Genomic DNA, 23,026 nt, shown 5'->3' with positions numbered 1-23,026 from the left:
AATATTTATTTATGAAAATAATGCATAAATATGAATGTGAAAAATCACATATTTTAAAACCAACTAAAAATGTAAATATGTAAATGTGTGTGTATAAGTCCATTAACACATATTTATTTGTATAACTCTATGCTATCTCAGTTCTGCCTTCATTTTTAACACACATCCTATAGATGCAATTTCATTTAAACCTGGGAACCCCACTGCATCCAGGCGCAAAATCCAATACAGCTCACAGTTCTCCAAGAACAATTGCCAGGGACCACCTCTTGTATTCTTTTGCACTTGTTCAATTATAATGAACTTAAAGTGGTGTTCAGGGAATTCCAGAATATGTCTATATAGGGCAAAAAACTACCAATACCCTATATAGACATATTCTGGAATTCCCTGAACACCACTTTAAGTTCATTAAAATTGAACAAATGCAAAAGAATATAAGAAGTGGTCTAATGCTCTAGATTTATGCACATAAATATGTGTTAATTATACACACACATTTACATATTTACCTTTTTAGTTGGTTTTAAAATTTGTGCTTTTTCACATTCATATTTATGCATTATTTTTATAAATAAATATTTTTTTCTGGGGAATCTACTGATGGTTATGTGTTTTTAACAGTTTTTATACATTTTTATACATTGTTGCTTTAATTCATTAATTGGTGTTTGTCATGTGATAATGCAAGTCATATATATGTGCCCATTTGAATGTTGACTTTTATCTGATGAAGTTATGTATTTTATATAACAAAAGCGCTTATGTTTCTTTTATTTTGTGGTGCAATAAACTGTTGGTGAACTACAGCTCCAACCTTGCCTTGTGTGTGGTTAAAAGATTTTAAAAGTAACTATAACGCCACACAAACTAATATTTGTAATGATTTGTAAACAACTTACATTTCAATAACCACTCAAGTTACACACACACACACACACACACACACACACACACACACACACACACACACACACTCAGAATCAGCAGCATTTTGTTCATCCAGCTGCTAGCTTTTAAAACAGGTTAAGCAGTTTTGTCTGTGTTACTTGCTTGTTGAGATAGACAGAGCAATATGAAAAGCATGGCAACATAAACAGCACACAAGCAATATTCAAACATTATTTTAGCTGTGTAAGAGTTCAGATATCAAAGCAGCTGTGCAGCACATTGTGTGGACTTTAAAATAAAAAATTTCAGTAGCATGGTTTTGCCATATTAATGTAAATGTGAACACGCAGTATATGATGCCTAGAGGAGTCACTAGGATGATCCTAGAGAAATGCCTGGAGATGCCACCATGAACAAAAGAATAATAGTCATGCGATCACTAGGACCATAAGAGGCCTAGCTATATATTGCATTATGTAGAATTACTTAAACGTTCTTGTCACCCTTTACGAGTACTTAATAGTGCCCACCTCTCAAATCATACAGTACCATACATGATAACCCTGGTGTAAATTTATGACTACACATCCAGTCATCAAAACTAGCCTAAAAGGCTGACAAAGTAATACTTTGCTTGACCTGTAATAGTAACTTGTTCCATAGGCTGGGAATGTATTGAGTTTAGAACTTATCCCTCCAGCAAGTCTTGTTTATTTGTTGTTGTAAAATTTAGGTCCCTAGTGCAAGTGTTTGTAAAGCCACTGGTTTTATAAACAAATAGGAGGTGAAATAGTATTTGGTCTTTCACAGCTTGAAAAGCAAAACACAGCTCTCCTCCAGGCAGCCGGTAGGTAACTGAGTATAAGCAGAGCCGTGCTAATCTAGCAGGGCAGTTAAAGGATTTAAGGCCTTTAATTCTTTTGGTTAAATATCATTGGGCCTTTCCAGTTGAGTAATATCCTTGAATTTATACATGTGAAAGGGGGTACTGTATTCAGGGGTGGGTCTGATAAGGGAAGAGTACAGTGGTATGATGACTTCTTTGGATCTTGAAGAAATTCCCTTGGAAATGGGTCAGATGGAAGGATTTCCTGACTATGGTGGAAACATAATGATTACATTGGAGAGAGATGTCCACATAATTACTCAGGTCTCTTACAGCTGTAGCTGTCTGAAGGGGAGTACCCCTTATGCTGCACTTTTTGCATTAAGTTTGAGACAGTTTTCAGTACATCAAGTATATACATATTCTAGCTCTTGCTGCAGCTGAGAAGTATCAATAAATGAGGAGGTAATAGTACTCAGTTGGCAGTCATCAACAAACTTGGTCAATCTCACTTCAGAAACATTGGCACGGATGTCTGCAAAATAAATGTTAAATGGCACAGCATTCAGCTGTGATTCATGTGGGACCCCAGTAGTTACAATTTTACTTTCAGGGAGGGTAGAGGAAACTCTCACTACACGGGATCTGTTGGATAGCAAACAAAGGGGTTTACACCACGTTTGTCTAACTTATCAATAATACTAGCATAGGGGATAGTGACAAAAGCCTTGGTTAGGTCAAGATAAGCAGCATTCACAAAGTGAACATTTTCCTTTTCTAAGAACTTTTCTAGATTCAGGAAACAGGACCTGCACTTTACAAAAAACAGAATGAGTGAGGGTCTAGATCAGTTAATTTGCCTATGCCTGCATAACTGAGTTTTGCTAGAATGCGTACCTTGGCTTTGCATATAAAGCTGCTGAGGCTGATGGGCTTGTAATTTCCTGAGTTTGTAAATAGGCCACCCTTGTGCAGAGGAATTCTCCAGGTATCAGGTGCAAATTGTATGGATAGGTTGAGGTTGAACAGTTGAAGTAGAGACGCAGATAGTGACCATGATGAGAATACAGCCTGTTATGTTGTTTGGTCCAACAGAAAGATTATGTTAAGCCTTTGACAGGGATTTTAAAACTTGCTCCAAGGTGATTACAGAGAAAACTAATCTTTCATGCTAGTTAGTGCAATAATCTGGGTAGGTAGGGTAAGGTAATGTTAGCATTAAATTTATCTGCTAATATATGGGCTATATCCTTGAGAGCCACAAAGGTAGAGTTACCTGATGAAGTCCTGTTGTAATGAAAATGAAAACGCAGTGGTTTTGTTAAGCGTTAATAAAGTAATTAGTGTCTATTCAATTGATCTGGTGCCTCCGAGTGCCCTTCTTTGTGGATTATGTGGCTGCTGCTGACTGCATTCCTTGGGCATTTGTTCGTCTTGTTTTGTTATGCCTTTATCCTTGAGACCTAAAAATAAGATATTATACAAGAACTCAGAAAATTGTTGAATAATGCCCTTTAATTTCTGGACATAACTGTAGAATACTTTCCAATTTCCTTTCATACCTGTAGTAACCGTACGTCCATACTTTGCTTCACGTTTTCTAATTGTGCTCTTAAGTTTCTTGCCGGCGTGTTTCAATGCGGTCTTGAACTGATGGGTGGTGATTTCTTAAATCTTTTTTGTTATTTTTCTTCTTGTGTTATATTGTTTATTAATTGGGGAGTTCCACAAGAGAGGGCTATTCCTGAATTTGCCATTATATTTATGGCAGACAGGCACAGATATCTCTATGCAGCTATTTAGAAAGATGATAAATATTGGAGGTGAATATGACAGCCCTCTCAGTTGAGGCTATTTGCAGGGGATTACTGAGAATTTTGAATAGGTTTTCTGCAAGCTAAAGAAAGTTTGCCCTGGAGAAGTCCTTAAAGATGGTTTCATTTGTTGGTGTGATGGCACCATTAAGCCTCATAGAGAAAGTAGCTGATTTGTGGTCACATCTAAACAGGAATGTGGACATGCATGGTGGGTTACAGGAAGGGGCTCATTTGGTTAGGATCAAGTTTGGTTAGGACCAGATCAGGGATATTGGAGCCTTTAGTAGGTAGGTTTTACAATTTGCTCCAACGTATTGGTATTAAAGTCTACAAAATTCTGAGCATATCCATTTTTATAGAAGTATGTGTGCCAGTCAATGCTTGCAACTTTGCTTCTTACTTCACACACCACTGCATATCACTTCAAACTCTGAGGTGGCTTGAACTTCCTCATTATTCTAATTTATATACTAATTACTACACATAACACTGTAAATAAACTCTCAGCTGGCCACATTTTCCACAGCTACCACTCCAATAGACTACTCTAATCAGAAGACAAATTCCTCCTCTCCATTCGTAAACCTAATAAAAGTGTTAGATACAAGCACTGCATCTGCTTTGTAGCCAACACTGGAATTCATTACCTCTATCCATCAGATGCAAATCTAACTACCATGCTTTTAAACTTACATTAACAGAATTTTTATGTAAATCATGAATCTGCTCTTGCTCTAACTAGGGTGAACTCTCCCCACCAGATTTCTACTTTTTTCTTCTCTCCACCTCAAACCCAATTGTCTATAGAATATGTAGTACTGCTAGCTCTTTTTCAATGCATTTTGCTTTCACTTGTATATACTCCCCTATAAAATATTATGAATCAGCTGTCTATTTCTGATGTTTTCAACTGGCTATTCTGTTGTTTTGCTCACTAATACAATAGCCCTACTTGTAATGTTTTGTTTACCTTGCTGTATTCTCCATACTACTTGTATGTATATAGATTCCACTTTTTATCGCATTTTAACATTTGTATAAATTTTGCTATTTCTGATGCTATGCTTGATATTGCTATAGAATACCTCCATTGTACCTGTAATATATTTTGTGGTATTATTATTATTATTGTTATGTAATCAAACAGTTGGAGCTTTTCTCCCAGAGCCTCTGCTAAAAATGAGTGCGTTTGAGGTCTAGTCAGACTTTCACAGTCAACAAATGTCAGTACTAACTAACTAACTAAATAAATAAATAAATAAAAGTTAACTTGGAAAAGGAAACCAAAGGCATGGTAAACACTACCTGTAAGAATACAGGGTTTGTTTGGGCAGAACTTCCCAGGATTAATGCTCTCTGAAAGTAAAATAGGTTTCTGGGGAAAAGTATCACCTAGAGAGCAGGGCATGAAGAATGGAACAGGCATTTATAAGGAAATACCTGAAGCAAGTAGAGACAATTAGACAGTGGAAGCTGAGATGGTGCAAAGACTGAACCAGAAGAAGAAAACACACTCACACATGTACACACACACACACACACACACACACACACACACACACACACACACACACACACACACACACAAACACACACACAAACACACACACACACACACACACACACACAGGAAAAAAATGAAAAGGTGGCGATCCTAGATTAAAACCTAGCCTTGAAATAATAAAATAAGGTGGGAGATGAAACAGATAAGGACTGAAATACTATTGAATAAAGGAAACTTGCATGAGGAAAAAAAGAAAAATATGTGAAACATTTAAAAGACTCTAGTCTTGCAGTTAGGGCAGTGGATTAAGGTTCTGAGCTGTTAATGAGATACTTCCTGTATGACTCTGAGCAAGTCACTTAACTAGACAGTGCTCCTAGGTCACCCCTGAAAACGACACTTGTGTCCAATTGGCTTAACTGGTTATCAAACTGGTTTAAAAAAAATCCTCTGATATAGTCTTTGCACTGAGACCTATACTAGTGATTTCTACTGGGTGACTTTCCATGGGGTCATGTAGTTAGCAGGTGTACACACTGACCATCACTAAGTGCTGGATATGCACTTGCCAAAGACACAGGCAGTAGGTCCCATATAATGGTGTCCCCTGCTGTGTGTAGCAGGTGAAATAGCCTATGCCTTGGAACCATGGCTGATGACCTCTATACACTACCCACAGATCTTTGTGAAGATAATATATAATACCACACTGTCCAAGACACAGAACATCATCAAACGTATGTTCAGACTTATGAAGTCTTGCTTCCACTGGCTCACTACAACTGGTGGTGCACTACAGCATTCTTTGGAGACCTGCAGGAAGACACCCATGGTCTGTGCCAAGTTGCAAAACATGGTACTACATTGGCATACAATAGCTTGTAATATCACAGTACTGCCTGACTGATCTACAGCAGCAATGGAGGAGGAGTCAAGCGAGGAGCTGTCAGAAGATTAGCAGTACCCCAAGTAAGGCAGAAGCAGGCACAATATGTAGTAGCATTGGCAAAACTGTAGCATCTGATCCAAACCTATGGGCCATTATAGGGAAAAATATAATGAAACAAATGCATGCATTAACACACTCAGGTTATGCAGTACAGTGCACAGACCTTACTCACAGAGGCCTCAGGGGTGAGCATGGCATAGGTATTACTTACAGAGGTGGGGTGGGGTAGCGTGATAGGTGACAGCAATGCTACCACAGGTATAAGGGTTATGGATACTGCATAAGGTAGACACTCGTGGGTAGCAGGTTATGGGGAGTCAAGGGTCACATCATCCAGTGTCTGGGTGAAGCATATATAGGGAAGCATTGACCAGATGAACCACATGGGCAAACAGTTTCAGGGCTGGATGGAGGAATGGTTTACCATTAAGGCAGTGTGTCTGTGAACCTTGTCATAGTCTCCTATGTGCTGACACCAGAAATAATGGTATCCATGACCCAAGGGATTGCCTAACCTACCGATTATACCCATTAGGCCAACCAGAGATAGTGAAAGTATGGAACTGAAGGACAATGAGTGGCTAGTTTAGTGAGGGCATCCCAAAAGTGGACTAAGAAGAGCATCATCCGTGATCATGAGAATGCCCCTTCTAAGAGTGGAAGTGGACACTGCCAGGATTGCTATTTATGTAAACCTGGCCTGTTATTATGTACCTCATATCCATACCATTCCACTGTTGCAATGTGTATGTGCCAATGTCCTTATGGACGTCCTAATGGTTGCCCTCCTCTGGTGTGTTCAGTCCAGTTTCCTATATGCCATACCTCTCTGCTGATAGTGCAGATCATTCCACAGTCCCTCCTGTGGTTGCATGTCCTATAGGCTATGCAGCATACTCATAATCTCAGTCATGGTGGGCTGCAACTGCCTGTGCCTGGATCACTGACCTGCACATTGTCTGGCTGATGCTATGTGTGGCACCAAGGTCAGAAAATGATCTGGAGACATGATGATGTCAGGCATCTACATGCGTCTAACCTATAGTGAGTGTGCGCACCTTGGAAGCAGTACTGTTTATAAATTCTGCCCATGCCATAGTGATGAATAGGACAAAAATGGACAGGATAAGTGGTGCTAAACAAAGATAATGCTGTAGGACCAATCAGCCCCTCCATCAATTTCTCATGTGTAGGAAATGTGTGTGTGCCCTCCAATGTTAGCACAGCTAATATAGCATTAGACTGTACTATGAGAATGGTGCCATCATCAGCCATAGATGACCTGCTGATTTCACGCATGTTTCAAGCTGTTATGGTGGATCTTCCATCATTAGAACCTGTAAAAGCATAACGATAAATTACCTGTGGTAGAAGTGCAGTATATCTATCATTTCCCCATTCAATGCAACACATACATGTTTGTGCCAATGAGATGCCTACCAGATGAGAACATACATACTTTGCAATGCAGGTGGATGCACATGCAGCCCCAATGTTCCCTTGACACCATGCAGTGATCACATACTTCTCCGATAATGTTCAAGCATCACTAATATCCTGTGGCCTGCTAACAGCTGCACTGGACAGGTCACCACTACCCACCTGCCAGTTGTGCTATGCTGAAAGCATATGTTTATAGCATCTGCACATGAACCTGCCTGTCTCCTGTAGCATTTCTTGCAGTCAGTGCTGCTGGACTGTGCCCCCCCCCCCCCCAAATATAAGGCTTATACCCTGCCATGCTCTTGTGCTGTAAGTCCTCTCACAGATCCTCCCAGCAGAAGGACATTACCCTGTTGTGTCCTTGTGCTGTGCTACCCCCACATTCAGCACCATTACCCATCTGTCTTCTTGATTCCATGCCACCATGTGTAGCCTTGCTGTCTTGAGGTCCATTATCAGCTGTCATGTCTGCTATCAGTATATGCCTATATGGCTCTGAGATCCACTGTCTGCTGTATTGCAATTCCTAAACTGTTCATTTTAATGTGGTCTACTGCAATACAGTGGTCATGCTTTTTATCTCTCTCTATATATAGGGTCTCATAGCACAGTGATTATGCTAATGAGGAATTATATACTGCAATCATCTCTGAACTGCTGCTGTAATGGATTGCGCTATCAGCTCCTGCAAGAGCTGCCATGCTGGACAGTGCCTATAGCTGTACTGAGAGGTCATGTACACTGTGCACTCATGCATGGACACTGCAAATCTCCTAGAGCTGTCTATCCACACTAGTGATCATGCATTCATTTTGCCTGTTGATGAGTATGATGTGGCATCTACATGTGGTTGTGAGCTCAAGGCTACCATTTCTTCCTCATTCTAATCTGCAGCTTGGACGTGGCCTCTACACATGCTAAAGTCATCAGGGCACCCAAATGGTGCAGCCAAGAGACTAAGATCTTTCTCTACCTGCTGGGAAGGGATTATGGGTAGTACCTACAGGGCCACTATGATGGCCTACTTTATAGGACTGATGCTTGGCACCAGGTTGCCAGGGTGGTGAATGATACAATAGGCATCACCCACTCTGATGAGAAATGAAAGCACAAGTACAGCTACCTGCAGAGACACCATCCAAATCAGCATGTCCAGTGGAAAGCTGATATTTGTGTGTGTGTGTGTGTGTGTGTGTGTGTGTGTGTGTGTGTGTGTGTGTGTGTGTGTGTGTGTGTGTGTGTGTGTGTGTGTGAAACAGAGACAGACAACATCCTATTATAAGCATTCTGTACAAGGGTTGGCAGAGTATATATGGTCTATCACCTGTTCCTTTAATACCTTTCTGTATATCAGGGATCTGTTGTAGTGATTATTGTTTGCTTTGAGTTTCAAAAAGGTGGAGGAGGTTGGTATGACCACAACAGCCTGCCAAAGGAGGCAGCACTGGCCCTCCAGATAGAGTACAGTAGTAGTTTCTAGGTGTCTATTTCACCCTGTGGAAAGTGACCTGGATGGCTCAGTGGTGGATTGGTTCAAAGGTTTATCCAGTGGCAGGAGCAATGGCTGGTGATGGCTGAGGTGGGCTGGCAGATGCATGACTGCCTAGACAGCCTGGAGTGTCTTCTTGTGCAACTGAATGTGTTGCAGGTCCAGAATGCTCAGACCATTGGGCCACCAAAGTGGACATCCATCCATGATGTCAGCCACAGAGGTGACTGATATTTAAGTGGGTTGGTCTGACAGGTCCTATGTGTCTCTTCCTCTCCCCTATCATACTGTTTCCTTGCCCCATGTGATACTCCACATACATTGTTTGTAGTCCACTCCACTTAATCAGTTGTCCACTCTCTGCCTCCTTAAATGCCTCTACTGTGTCCGTCCGTTTTGTTATTCCCCCTCACCATCAGTCTTTATTTCTGCAGTACATTTGCTTGTACATCCAGCTTCCTTTCTTATACCCTCCTTCCTCCCCCACTTGCTCTTTGCTACTTTTTCCCTCTATCTTTCTTGAGGAAAAAAAGAAAAATGTGTGTCTGTCCCTCAAACAATATGCCCCTTCCACACCAATCGTGCTTTGATGTTTCCCTTGTGTGTGTTCCAATGCTTTCTAGTCCACATTTTGAGCGTCCTATCTCCCCTTTTCCTTTCCATTCATTAGATGATATGACTTGTCACTTTGTTGTGGTACCCTTGTATGGGCTGTTGTCAGTGCCCATGCTGCAGGAATGAGGCACATTTTTTCCATGTATGTATGCACTCAGTGTTGGGCATGGCACCACTCTACCACCTTCTCACCTCTTCTGTATTCATGTGACCTCCAAAAGCACTGCAATGTAAGCAGCACAATTACTGTTGTTAAAGCAACTGCAATGTTTTATTATGCAGTCCATAACTTGTCATGATGGCACTATCATGCATACTGAATTAACTTCAGGCCACATTGGTGAAGCACCTTGCAATATTTAGCACTGCATAGCAGAGTAACAGATCTTTCTGAATACTCTCCTATATGCCTTCACTATATAAACAAAGGGACGAAAGAGTGAATAGTTATTTCAGTTATCTTCCTTGGGTAAGAGCAAGCACACTAATAGCTGGGATACTTCTGTGGACAGGAACAATATGTAAAGGTTAAATGAAACATGTCTAAATGAAGCAGGCTTTAGTGTTCTTGCTCATTGCCTCAACCCTGAAATAACACAGATGTCATCTATTCTTTTCATACAAGACAAACTTGCTATTTGACTATTTGTATTCAGCATGTTGAAAAACTGTACTCCTGGGGTCCCTTTTATGCATGACCTAGCTGGTTAAAAATACTAAATCAAATTACACTATAGTAAACATAGTATATCAAGAGCATTGCAATTCATAACTTGACAGAGGTACATAAAAAAGAATATCAAGTACAATTCAAGATAAATGCTTGAAGGAATGCAGTCCTGCAGGGTTATACATACATGTCAGAGCTGATTGCTAAGTACAAAATCCAATACAACTGCATATACTTTGCAGTTGAAAGTGCTATTTAAACTGTTTAGAAAAGGAAGAAATTGTGAGAAGCTAGTGAAGGGTACTTGGGAAAGAGTTCATGAACTAGACACCACATGCAAGAAAACTCTGTTACAGCCAACCACTGAAAAGAGTGGTTTGGTCAGCGATAAAGCACTATAATCAGTAGAGCTGTATGGCCTGGAGTACTGTTTAGCAGAAAACAGCCAGTGTAAGGCCCTGCAGTGGTAGATACAAAGGAGTATGTACAATAATGTCCGAACTATAAAATAAAGTCTTTAAATTATTTGGATGGTAGCCTGCTTGACTGTATAGGAAATGATGAAGTCCCTGCCCACTACAACAATTAACCCATTACAACGATTAAGTGACATGTTCAATTCTGCCATGTTTAGTGGTTGTGTTTCTGGCAGAGATGGACCCAGAGATCATCATGGATTGCTCAAGGGTGGGAAAATGAACTCCTTTGCTGACTGCAAGCTTAACACGTTTGGATAGAAAGCTGTCAATGCTGCTTTATGTATTTAAGACAGATGTTACTTTATTTACCACAGTATGGATGTGAATGGAGAAAGTAACTGATGAGTCAAGTCAGACTACTAGATATTTTTGGTACTGTACAATCTTCAGAGAACTACCACATGTGGTGGTGATGTTCCATTTGTCATTCCATATTCCAGCATATTTATATGTGCTACAAAATGCTGCACTGGTTTATGCAGGCCTGACACAGCTGAGCCACGGTACAGTTGAACGAGTTCCAGATGATCACATATGAAGTGCCTTACTCCTAGATGACAATAACATTTGCATTTAGGAAAATGTTTCTTATTGTCTGAGGCATAATAAGGGCTTAAACATAGAGGGCAAACGGCAATGGTGCAAGGAAGGAGACTTGTGGAACACCACATAATACAGGACAGAGAAGGACTGTGAATGTGTGCTTCTTTTGCGTAACACATCTGCTGAAAGACTGAAAGGTAAATTTTTGCAAGAAACAGTACAGAGGTTATCTGAAATAGGTTACAGTGATGAGATCTTGGAGACAGCAACAGATAAAGCCTGTGGAGTGAATGTGTGGTGTAAAAGGAAACATTCGTGGGTTGATACAGACAGCCTAGAAAATGATATGAACAGCATGGAACCATAGAGCCATCAGATGGGGATAAAGACATTTATTTTGTTAGCAAGTATTCTCCCTTCTCTGATATTATGAGGAAAATTAGTTTTGGAATCTTGGTACTTGGTCTCCTTGGATGAACAATGTGGTTGATTGTTTCCCTAAAGGGTGAAATTTTCTTATGGAAGGTATTTAAATCTTTTGGAATTATTGATGTGATGTAATGAATGGAATAAAAGCTAAACCAGCAACTGCATCACTCATTTTTTGTTTTGTTTTTTCTATTTAGTGAATTTATTTGTTCGTTGGTGGTTTTACCATGTCTCTTGATTAAGCTGATGCTGTGCCTGGGGTGTTTCAGACACCTAATTGAATCCAGTAATGTATTCTTTGCTAATTTGGTTAAAGCTTGTGAAGCCAGGCTTGCTAATTGTGACCTGTGGTTTTCGGAAGGTGAAAATGAGTTCAGAGTGCAACTGGAATGTTGATGGTGAAAGAGATCAATTTATTTTATGATACCACATTATTGGAATGGTATCTACGTTTGAACATTACACCAAGAGATTTAAGTGTTGATCAGCTTCCAGCCAGGGATTTTCATGATGACGAGAGTGACTTGTTGCAAGAGTGGAAACAAATTAGTTTGGAGTGCACCTTGGGATGATTCGGGTTTTGGTGAAGAGAAATCATTGACTACATGGCAAACTACAGCAGATTACTGAATTACAGAGGAAACTGATGGGAGAATTATCAAAGGTTATGCTCTCTGTCAGCATGGCAGAAATAAAGAAGAAAATGGACAAGGTTGAGCAGGAGACTATTGCAGTAAAAAGAAGCTGTTGTGAGATATGGGAGATTTTCATTCAGGTTTAATGTATGCTTGGTAACGTAACCGAAGAAAGGAAGGGACCGGTTTAAACAAACTGCTCAACGCCCTTCTGTTATGAGGGACTCATCAGTTTCTTCATTTGTGTCATCAAAGAAAAATGCTTCATTTGATTAACATTCAGTCAGGCTCTTCAGTTGAAAAGGCACAGTGACCAGAACAGCAGCAGCACATCAAGTCGAATTTTCCCCAAGAAAAGGAAAAGAGCATGAAATACCAAAGCAGAAGCAACAACAGGAAAGTGCAGGCTGCACAACGGACTGTTTTTTTACCACTACTTTGGACTCTTACACTGTGGACTTTGAATGTGGTGATGGTATTGATGAGTCTGTCAATCGGGGGTTGCAGGTAATCAACCTTTCTGATTTACATACTTCTGGTGAAGACTTGAATGTTTTAAGTAACGGCACCAAATTTGTAGCCACCAGATTGCCTACCCTTGCAGATGTTTTGTTGGATGTTAAAAAATTCTGTCAGAAGTTAAATCTTAGAGAACTTTTTTGGTAATAACATGGTGGGGGAAGGCTCAGGAGATTTTGGAGGACGATCCTTTATTGGATATGTCCATCCATGAAAACCAATTTTTCTTTGGCAAAGAAGTTGAAAGTGAGCGAGAAGAAGTTGGTAATGAAGGTATATTTTTTCATACTCATTATAAATTACTACCCTGCTTTCTCATTCAAGTACATTCTCTCCACCGAAAATGTCAAATGGTGTATGTTTATTTGAACAGCTGTTAAGAAAGTTGAATTTGAGTTTTTGAAATTTAACAGCTTACGTAAAGGGTACAATTTGACAAAGGGTGGATGGGAGGCATTGAGGCACATGAGGAAAAATACCCATAAGTATATTTTTAAGCAATCTGACAAGGGAGGTAACTGGATTGTGATGCCAAGATCCAAATATGTACAAATGGTTGAAAGGTTACTTTCAGTGAAGGATGATTATATGAAATTATCTAAAAATCCAGTGGTTGAATTTAATGGTGAGCTTCTGGATCTTCTGAAGAGGGGTGAAAAACTGGATTATTTTACAGCCAAGGATGTTAGAAATTTGTATGTTCAAAACTCAGTGGACCCAATTTTATATGCCATTCCCAAGACTCACAAGAATCTGAGGGACACCCCAGAAGACCTATTGTCTCTGGGGTGGGTTCCTATCTGGAAAACGTTGGTATTTTATTGGACTCACTGTTAAAAATTAGTTTTTGTGTAAAATTTCTGTACATATAAGGAATATTCAGGATGCATGTGAGTCAGTTAAATCTATTCAGTGGCAGGAAAGTTTTTATTGGGCAACGATTGATGTAAATGCCCTTTATACTAACATCAGGATAGAATGGGGTTGGGAGGCTGTTTGGCAAATGATGGGGAAGGAACCACACACTGCTTTTGTTATTAGATTATTGGAATTTTCTTTAACTCATAATTAATTTTTGTTTGAAAAGGAAGTTTTTTACAAATGAAAGGAACTGCCATGGGAGCTCCGTATGTTCCGTCATATGCTATTATTTATATGGAAGAGTTTGAAAAAAAGATTCATCTATAACACAGATTTTTTTGTAAATAACATTGTATTATACAAACATTATATAGATCTTTTTTTTTTCATTTATAAGGTTCCCACACATAAATTGCATTTGTTTGGAGATAAGTTGAACAGCAATGGCCTTGGCTTAACATTTTCTTTTCAGCAGAATAGTGTGGAAATTCAGTTTCTTGACATTCAATTTTATGTGGATGACTGTGGAAAGATTCAGTTCAAGCCTTTCCGTAAACCTACCTCTTTCAAAAATTTCTTGCATGCATCTAGTATGCACCCTCCTCATCTCATTGTGTCCTTGCCTTTTAGTGAATGTAAGCAAACCAGGAAAACGATGTCACACACTTAAAAATTCCTGCTGACAACACCACTGAAGAATGGAGGTTCTTGCTGGTATATCTCCAAGAACACGTAGTGAGAGCTTGTATTAAGGTTAAAACCGTTTATTACAAGCTCTCACTACGTGTTCTTGGAGATATACCAGCAAGAACCCTCCATTCTTCAGTGGTGTTGTCAGCAGGAATTTTAGTGAATGTAAACTTGTTTTGCGTAACACATCTGATGAAAGACTGAAAAGTGAATTTTTACAGGAAGCAGTAGAAAGGTTGTCTGAAAGAGGTTACAGTGATGAGATCTTGGGGATGGCAACAGATAAAGACCATGAAGTGAATGTATGGTGTAAAAGGTGAAAAATGGTGAAAAAATTTGCGGGTTGAATGCACACAACCTAGGAAATTATATGAACAGCAGGGAGCCATAGACCCATCAGATGGGGTTAAGGACATTTATTTTGTTAGCAAGTACTACCCCTTCTCTAATATTACCAGAAAATTAGTTTTGCTATATTGGCATTTGGTCTCCTTGGATGAACAAAGTGGTCAACTGTTTCCCAAAAGGGTGAAATTTCCTTATGGAAGGTATTTAAATCTTAAGGAATTATTGATGTGATGTAACGTATGGAATAAAAGCTACACCAGCAACTGCATCGCTCGTTTCTTTGTTTTGTTTTTTTTCTATTTAGTGAATTTATTTGTTCTTTGATGGTTCTAATTGCAAGTCTGCCACATTTGGATAGAAGGCTGTCAGCTGTTTTATGTAGTTAAGATAGATGTTATTTTATTTACCACATTATGGATGTGAGTGGAGAAAGTAACTAATAGGTCAAGTTAGACTACTAGATATTTTAGGTACTGTACAACCTTCAGAGAACTACGACATGAGCTGGTAAGGCTCCATTTTTCATTCCATATGGCAACCTATTTAGTGCTACAAAATGCAGCATTGGTTTGAATGCAATTAACTTTTGAATCTCTTGTTTATACAGGCCTGACACAGTTGAGCCACAGTAGAGCTGAGTGAGTTCCAGATGATCACATATGAAGTGCCTTACTCCTAGATGACAATATCATTTGCATTTAGGAAAATGTTTCTTGTTCTCTGAGGCATGATGAGGGCATAGATGTAGAGGGCAAACAGCAATGGTGCAAGGAAGGAGAATTGTGGAACACCATATAATACAGAATACCAGAGACTGTGAATGTGTGCATCTTTTTAAATGCTTATGCCCAACACGTTTCCTCTACTTCTTCAGATAACCATTGCGTGTTTTTTCCTCTGAATCTCCTGCTGAGTATTTGTTACTCCTCAAAGACTTGTTAAATGTTTATCAAAGATAATCCTGGGTGACAGAGATGAAACAGCTTAAAAAAGCTGACTGGAAACATATTCTGTGGCAGTTAACTACACAATAAGTTATTTAACTCAATTAAGGATTTGTCATACATATTTCTGTTTTAAATTGATTTATATTTACTATATGTTCATTTGTAATAATTTGTAATATCTGTTGTTCAGCTCTAAAACAAATTTTAGCAGGCACTGTGGTGTAGGGAGATACAGCCTTGACTATAGCCCAGGTGACCAGTGTTTGATTAGTTGCTCAGGTGTCTGAGGTATTGACAAAGCTGGACTAGTGTGCTCATCTGGCGGGGGAGGCGGGGTGCATATATATGACACACTAAAGTGGCTATTTCCCTTGGTGGAGACTGGGTAACTGCTGTGAAGGTGTTATTATGGGAGGATGGGGTGTCCTGCTGACTTCAGTTGTATAATGGATTGAAGGTTGTTCAGAGCTGGCACCCATTGCATGCTCCACCCACAGGCAGGGGATACACTGAAGTTTTGCATTTATCAACATCTTTACTGTGAATTTAATGTACTTGTATAATTTGGATTTTGGAGCTTTTCTCCCTGGGCCTCTGCTGAAAAAGGGTGCAAGCTCAGTCAGACTACCATGGTTAACAAATGTCAACTACATAAATAAATACATTCCCCAGCAGCAGTATGATGCTACATCAGTGTTCCTGATCACTTCACTGGCCTTAGAAGTGGGTGAGGTATAACCCAAGGGAGGCTTAGACAGGTCAGGTAGACTGTTTGAATGAGACAAGGACTTGCTGGCAGCTGATTTTCAGATGTGGAGAACAAAACAGAAAAACTCTAAAATAAATTTTGTTCAAACTTCAAGGGCACTACAAATAATATGTAATACCCCATTTCTCTTCTCTGTTACAAATATGTTTTGAATTGCATGGTTTTCTGTAATTGTCCTATGATTGGCAGAATATGCTGTTGCAAATCCCTTGGAAGAGAAAGACCACCTTTAGAAGGGAAAAGCCAGTCAAATTATGAGGTATACCTTCTTGATTCCCTTATCTCTTTATCTGGGGTCAGGAGAAACCACTGCTGCTAGGAAGAGCATATTTCTGGTAAACAATGACAACTGCTTTGGGTGCTGCTGTGGGAGGTCTTCTCCCTCCATAAGGACTCTTACGCTATACACAGAAGTGGGATGTCCTGTTCCTTTAGTACAGTTGTCCATTTCAATAATGTCTTTATGGTGCTCTTACAGAAAGGCCATGCCCTAGTAGATACTTCCAGGAGTAAATCTATTTAATAGTCTTAGTTTTGTCCTTCTCTTCTAGCTTCTCTGCATACTCTGATAAGGTATCCTAAATAAATTACTTTAACAAGAGGGACATTGCAGAGCTGCCCCTTCTATTCATCAGGGAATGGTTATATACACATTCAGGCACATCTCCTTAAGTCAGATCTTGAAGCAGCAACCCTGGAACAGGCATCTACAGTGTTAAATGCAAATTTTAATTATTTAAGGTCTAACTAAGGTGAAACCCGTTTTCAGTAGAGGCTTGGTTAGAAAAGCTCCAAAAAAGTAACAATCAGTATGTAGTTGAACAAATACAAACATAAGATACAAATATACAGTATGCTCTTAAACACATACACATATAAGACACACAGACATAATAGAATAGGGTTGCTGCTTCAAGATCTGACTTAAGGAGTCATGTCTTAATGTCTATACAACCTGGCATTTGGTACAGAGAGTTAAGGCTGCGAGTGGTAGTTCCTGTAGTACAGGGTTTGATTTCCTCAGAGCTCATATGTCTACTGTGTGACCCTGAGCAAGTCAGTTAAGCAGACTCTGCTCTTGGTTTACAAATGGGTAATATTATTATATTTTAGACAATGGGCTTACTGTACATCAGTACCCTGACTGGAGATTGAGAGTTCTCCAGCAGGGTATTAATGTACAAGTAATGATGCTGAAAAACGAGTCTGCCATTTCATGGCAGCATATTAAGCTGACGTGAAGCTCGGACTGAGAAAACAGAACGTCCGCTATCATTTTACGCTCGGTAAGCAGTGCTTTTGTTCTTTAGCGAGTGTAAAATAAAAAAAGAACAAATTAAAATAAAGTGTGTGTGGGAGTGTATGCATGTATGAGAGTAAGAGAGAGAGTGATTGTGCAAAACAGAAAAGTGTGTGTTTATGTTTCTGTCTGCATGTGTGCGTGAATGCGTGCAAGAAAGCAGAGAGACTGTGTGTGTGTGTGTGTGTGTGTGTGTGTGTGTGTGTGTGTGTGTGTGTGTGTGTGTGTGTGTGTGAAGGAGAGAGACAGACAGAGAGCAAGAGAGTGAGAGAGAAGGCGAGAGTGATGTGTGAGCGAATGCATGTATGTAAGAAGAGGAGACTGTATGCGAAAGAGATGGAGAGAGAGTAAGACTGAATGTGTGTATGAAAGCAGCTGGAGATTGGGAAAAACTGCGAAAGAGGGTGAGACCGATCTTGTGTGAGGGAATGTGTGTATGAAAGCAAAGGAGACTGTGTGAAAGCAGAAGAGACTGTGTATGTGTGTATGGGAGAGAGAATGGGCTATATGTAAAACTGTTGTGTTTCAATTGCTTATTATTTTTAAGCACTATATTATTTTTTATATATGTTTGATTTAAAATGTTTCCTCCAACACCATTAACATATACTACAGCAAGTTTGAAACAGTAGGTGGGGAAACTATTTTACATTAAAAATATAAAAAAAACAATATAGTACTTAAAAAATAAATAAGCAAGCAAAACACAACGATTTTATAGACTTCCCATTCTCTAAGTGCAATAATGCCCTCCAGGGTCTGTGTTAATGTGTAATTAACACTTTTCCAGGGGTGCAGAGGCCCGATGCCACAGGAGTTGGGCCTCATAACACCCCTGGGTGGGCGTTAATTACATATTAACACTCACCCTGTCAGGCATTATTGCTTGCATATTATATTATGATGCTTGTTCAAAAGATAATAGTTGATTACATAAATTAAGCAATATAATGGCACAGGCATACTAATTAAAAGTAGGTGATATTATAACAGCAGTTATAGGAGATGTATCAGTGTGCACTGTAACATGATATATACTTAATGCAAATGGCAGTAGAACATTTCATATTCTAGAAGCATTCAGAACTGAGTATCATGTTGCAATACAGCACATCATCTTCGGGAAAAAAAGGCAGCATTTTTTTCTTGAGGGATGAGGTATGTAAAAGGATGTATTGAGTTGAGTTAAAGACAATTATATAAAGGGTATAGTACAGTGAGAGAAACTTAGGAGTGACTAACTAAGGGTAGATTACAGATATATCAAGCAAGGTGCTATGTGATTAAACAGGGAAAATGAAATGTAGATGGAATGAAGGTTGTCAAAAATAGAGGAGATTTATTCTGGGTAGAGGTACAGCAACAGATCCCAGTACTCCTGAAATAAGATTTGAGTGATGACTTGAAGAGGTTGGTTTTGTTAATTTGTCAGATGGTGGTGGGTTAGCAGTTCTAGATTTTAGAAACTTAGCTAAAGTAAAGTTAGGCACCATGGGAGTTATGGGAGGAAGTGATACAATCAGAAACTTATCAGTGGAAAAAAGACTGCTTGTAGCAATATACCACTTAAGAAAATTGTTAAGGAATGGGCAGCTGTCTGGGATGTGCAGAATTGTAAGTGCACATAGTGAGTTGGTGTGCATTTGTTAGCACAGTCTACTGAGTCGACTTTTGCTCTCTACAGCTTGGAGGACAAACTCTGTACTGTCATCAATGATGGCACCTAGGAGTTTTATGGGAAAGAAGGGTGAAGTTAGTTTAACATCAGAGTTTGACTCAGGCTGAACAACATTAGCAAAGGCTTTTTAAGATTTAGTACTAGGTTGGACTGTTTCAGCTAGGCTTCGGTGGACATGAAGGAGAGTTGCACTTGCATGCACAACCCACCTGTACTTTACTTTCATGTTGGTCCATGCTCACAACTCAAAATCAACCACCAAAACAACAATTAAAAATAATTTAAAGTGGTAACCACTGTAAACAAAAACAGAACCAACCCCTACACTGCCCTCTAAAGCACTTGGTGGCTTGAATACCCAAATTACCTCATATACTGTTAATTTAAAGTAGCACTTACAGAGCAAAATTCGACTCAGTAGACTGTGCTAACAAAAGCTAATGTTCTGAATAATTAGTAGGTGATGATAGGACTGCTAGTGTTTCCAGGAGATTTTTGGCTCTCCAAGCACTCCAGTGCTTTATCTCTGCATCTCATTATTCACGTGGTTGTGAGTGTTAACCAAGGGGTGGGATTAGCTTTAACTGATTTATTTCTGAGTGGGATTGTTGGCTTAGGATAATTAGAAAGGTGTCACTGAAATGTTGTTATAGAGTTTGCGAGTATTGATAAAGGTATCTTTGATAAATTTAGATAAATTCCCCATAAAATTGAATAAGGTGGGTTTGGATGATTTAGTAATTATGCACATGGCATATGTAGGATGGTGGTCACTAAGACAGTCTGGTAGATGTCCAGATATGGCTATACTTTCTGATTTAGTGGTTAAGATCCAGTCTATGGCTGTTTCTGTACCACTAGTTTTGTTGAACCTAGTAGGAGCATTGATTAATTGGGTGATGTTGTTAAGGCGACAGCAGGAGAAGATGTTATGGTTGGATATTTAGGACAAATGGTCACAGAGAGTCCAGTTTACATTACCATATCCTTGGATGATGGTTTCATGGGATGTATTAGCTGAAGCCCATGAAAGAATATATTTGGTTGTTGATAGATTGGTTATGAGGTTAGAGAAAATGTAAAGAGCTATCACGCCAAGTATTGTATTGCTGTTAATTTGTAAGGCTATTGCTAGAATGCCAGCACTGGAGATGAAGGAGACTGTCCCAGAATAGAGACTTAGTTGCAAATTGTTTTAAAATACAGCTGCAGTGCCACCTGCTCTTTTAGAAAGATGGTTTAATCTAAGAATACTGTAACCTGGTGGGAGTATTTGCTCATTGGAAAGGTTTGATTTCAGACAGGATTCAGTTAGCATGAGGATATCTGGGCTATGGATGAGAATTAAGGTGTAAAGTGATTCTAGTTTATTGCACCGGCTTCTGATGTTGATGTAGAATAATTTGACTGTCATAAAGGGAGTGCAGAAGTGGCTGTTAAGGTTAGGGTCAGTAGATGTTGAGCTATCAGTTGTGGATTCTAGGTCTGGATTAGGAGGAACAGCTCCGCTGAGTAGTAACTGCATTGTTACAGGGTGGGTAGCATATGTCTTGGGGTATACAGGTTTTACTATATATTAGGGAGGATTATGATACTTGCAAGAGTTGATCGGAAAGTACAATGGTTTCAGTAGGTGAACAAAAATTATGTTAAAGAGTGATGGATAGAAGGTAGCGTATAGGGAAGTATGTGGACAGGTACATGAATGTTGGTGGGGAATTGCAGGACAGCTACATATGTCAGCACAGTGTTAGGAGGTGGCCACAGATAATTGTAGCAAAAGAAAAATGAGTGGTATAAGGTGAAGCATACTGGATTAATGAGGGTAGATGAAAAGGAGGAGGATGGGTGCCTTTCACAGCTGAGGTAAACGATGAAGAATTAGGATGTTATTGTAATAGAACCATAGGGAGGAATAGCAGAAGAGAGAGAGCAGAGCTGGTGTTTGACAATTGGGACATACAGGCCTGTAGCATGTGCAGTGGTGTAGTTCTTGAAAATCTGGGTACTTGTAAGTTTAAAGAGGGAGAAAGTATAAATGTCTGGTGGGACAGCAGGGTGGGGGAAAAGATCTGCTATAAGAATAAAAAATGTTGGGTAGGAGGGAGCCTGAAAATTGTTAGGTTATGGCAGTATGTCTTTGATATAGTAGGAGGTGGATAAGAGACTGAGATATGTAACTGACTGGTGGATAAAATTATTACAATGGGGGTGTGGCTAGGGTTGTTCCCATGATGAGAATAATGATGACAATTGACACTGAGAAAATGTATTTATGGCTACATGTAATGAACGATAACTGTAGAAAAGAGGGGGTGGGTTGGAGTTGGTGGTACTGAAGGGGAGCAAAGCAGAGCCAAGTGCAGTGAGACTGAATGTTACAGGGTAGTCCAGGATGCTAACCTCAAAAAATGTGCTCACAAAAAATAACTTTATATTCTACTATGAGCTCCAGTCTCTACTGGGAGTAATTTAGTTTCAGCTATTACCTGTTTAGTGTGCAGCTGGCACTGGCAATGGCACAAATGTGCAGCCCATGCTGAAAGTACAAGCAGCCAGCTCAGTGCTTCTGCCGATTCCTTTGTGAAGAGTGATAAAAGACAGGGGGTTTGGACAACTGATGGCTGCCACTTCTTCAGACATCTAAGATAATCTGTTGACATTTTTTACCACAGAAACATCTGAAATACTCTATATAAGTTTGCCTGTCTGAGGATGTCCCCTGGTACTACATCATGTGTGTGTCTATAAGTTAAAGCCTCAGTGCCTAAGGTAAAAGAAGGTTTAAATATTATTGCTAAATATATCTTTTCCACAGTACCTGTAAGGAACACTGACTCGGAACCAGAACCACTTTATCCCCCCCAACTGTTACAGCTTTCCAGTGAGATTACTGTGGAGGAAGGCACTGGGTTTTTATAAAGGTGCTGGTGCTGCTCGTATACCCTGGACAAATCTACTGAACTTTTTAGGGATGAGAATCACAGTCATGGTCTAAAAACAGAGCAGCGTGGATATGGCACTATCCTCAACACAGACTTCCAAATACGTAAAAACTATTCAATAACAGAAACAGAGGACTGGCTTTGTGACCAGTCACTTACCACTCACTGCCACCACCCTTACATTCCAAATAGGGATTATTGCAGGGACATCTGAACTGTTTTATAGCTGCTCACCTGGCTTTGAAGTTGCTGAATCTCCTCCAAGCTTTCAGTCACTTTCTGACGTTCAGCTTCCAACATCTCTCTTAAGGCCTTAGTATCTTCACTAATCTTTTTAATGTGGTCTTCCATTGCATCTTCTTCGCTTCGACGAGAGCCCTGCAGATACAAAATGCTAATTATAGAACTGAACAATGTTGCCTCATGACGTAGTTTTTTGATTATTCACTATGGATACTTAAACACAACATAGTGTTTATATTTACATGCAAATAACTAATGCTCTACTGCTGAAACCAAAAGTCAAAATTTACTTCTCAGCCTTCTCTAAATAAAGTTTTAGTTTCTTACTCTATATTTCTACTTTAAATATAAATGCTAAATACTATTTAAAACCATACAATGCTCTTTCTGATTTTCACTAAATTACAATGTTTATACACAATACTGCTCTTAAATC

The 23,026-nt window shown here is 39.4% G+C and overlaps 1 protein-coding gene across 2 annotated transcripts in view; it reads right to left on the bottom strand.

Moving 5' to 3' along the window:
- Positions 1-23,026, bottom strand: part of BICDL1 (BICD family like cargo adaptor 1) — a 1,161,255-nt gene that overhangs the window by 124,901 nt on the left and 1,013,328 nt on the right. The window contains exon 7 of one of the 2 annotated variants that reach the window (XM_044068582.1): positions 22,582-22,725. The exons of the other annotated variant lie outside the window; for it this stretch is intronic. Coding sequence (XP_043924517.1) covers positions 22,582-22,725 — 144 coding nt within the window. The remainder of the gene's footprint in view (positions 1-22,581; positions 22,726-23,026) is intronic. 2 annotated transcript variants of the gene reach the window in all.

Source organism: Protopterus annectens, chromosome 4.part0 (genome assembly GCF_019279795.1).
Source record: "Protopterus annectens isolate FY-2018-M chromosome 4.part0, PAN1.0, whole genome shotgun sequence".
Taxonomy (NCBI): Eukaryota; Metazoa; Chordata; order Ceratodontiformes; family Protopteridae; genus Protopterus; species Protopterus annectens.
This window is presented reverse-complemented; position numbering and strand designations above follow the sequence as displayed.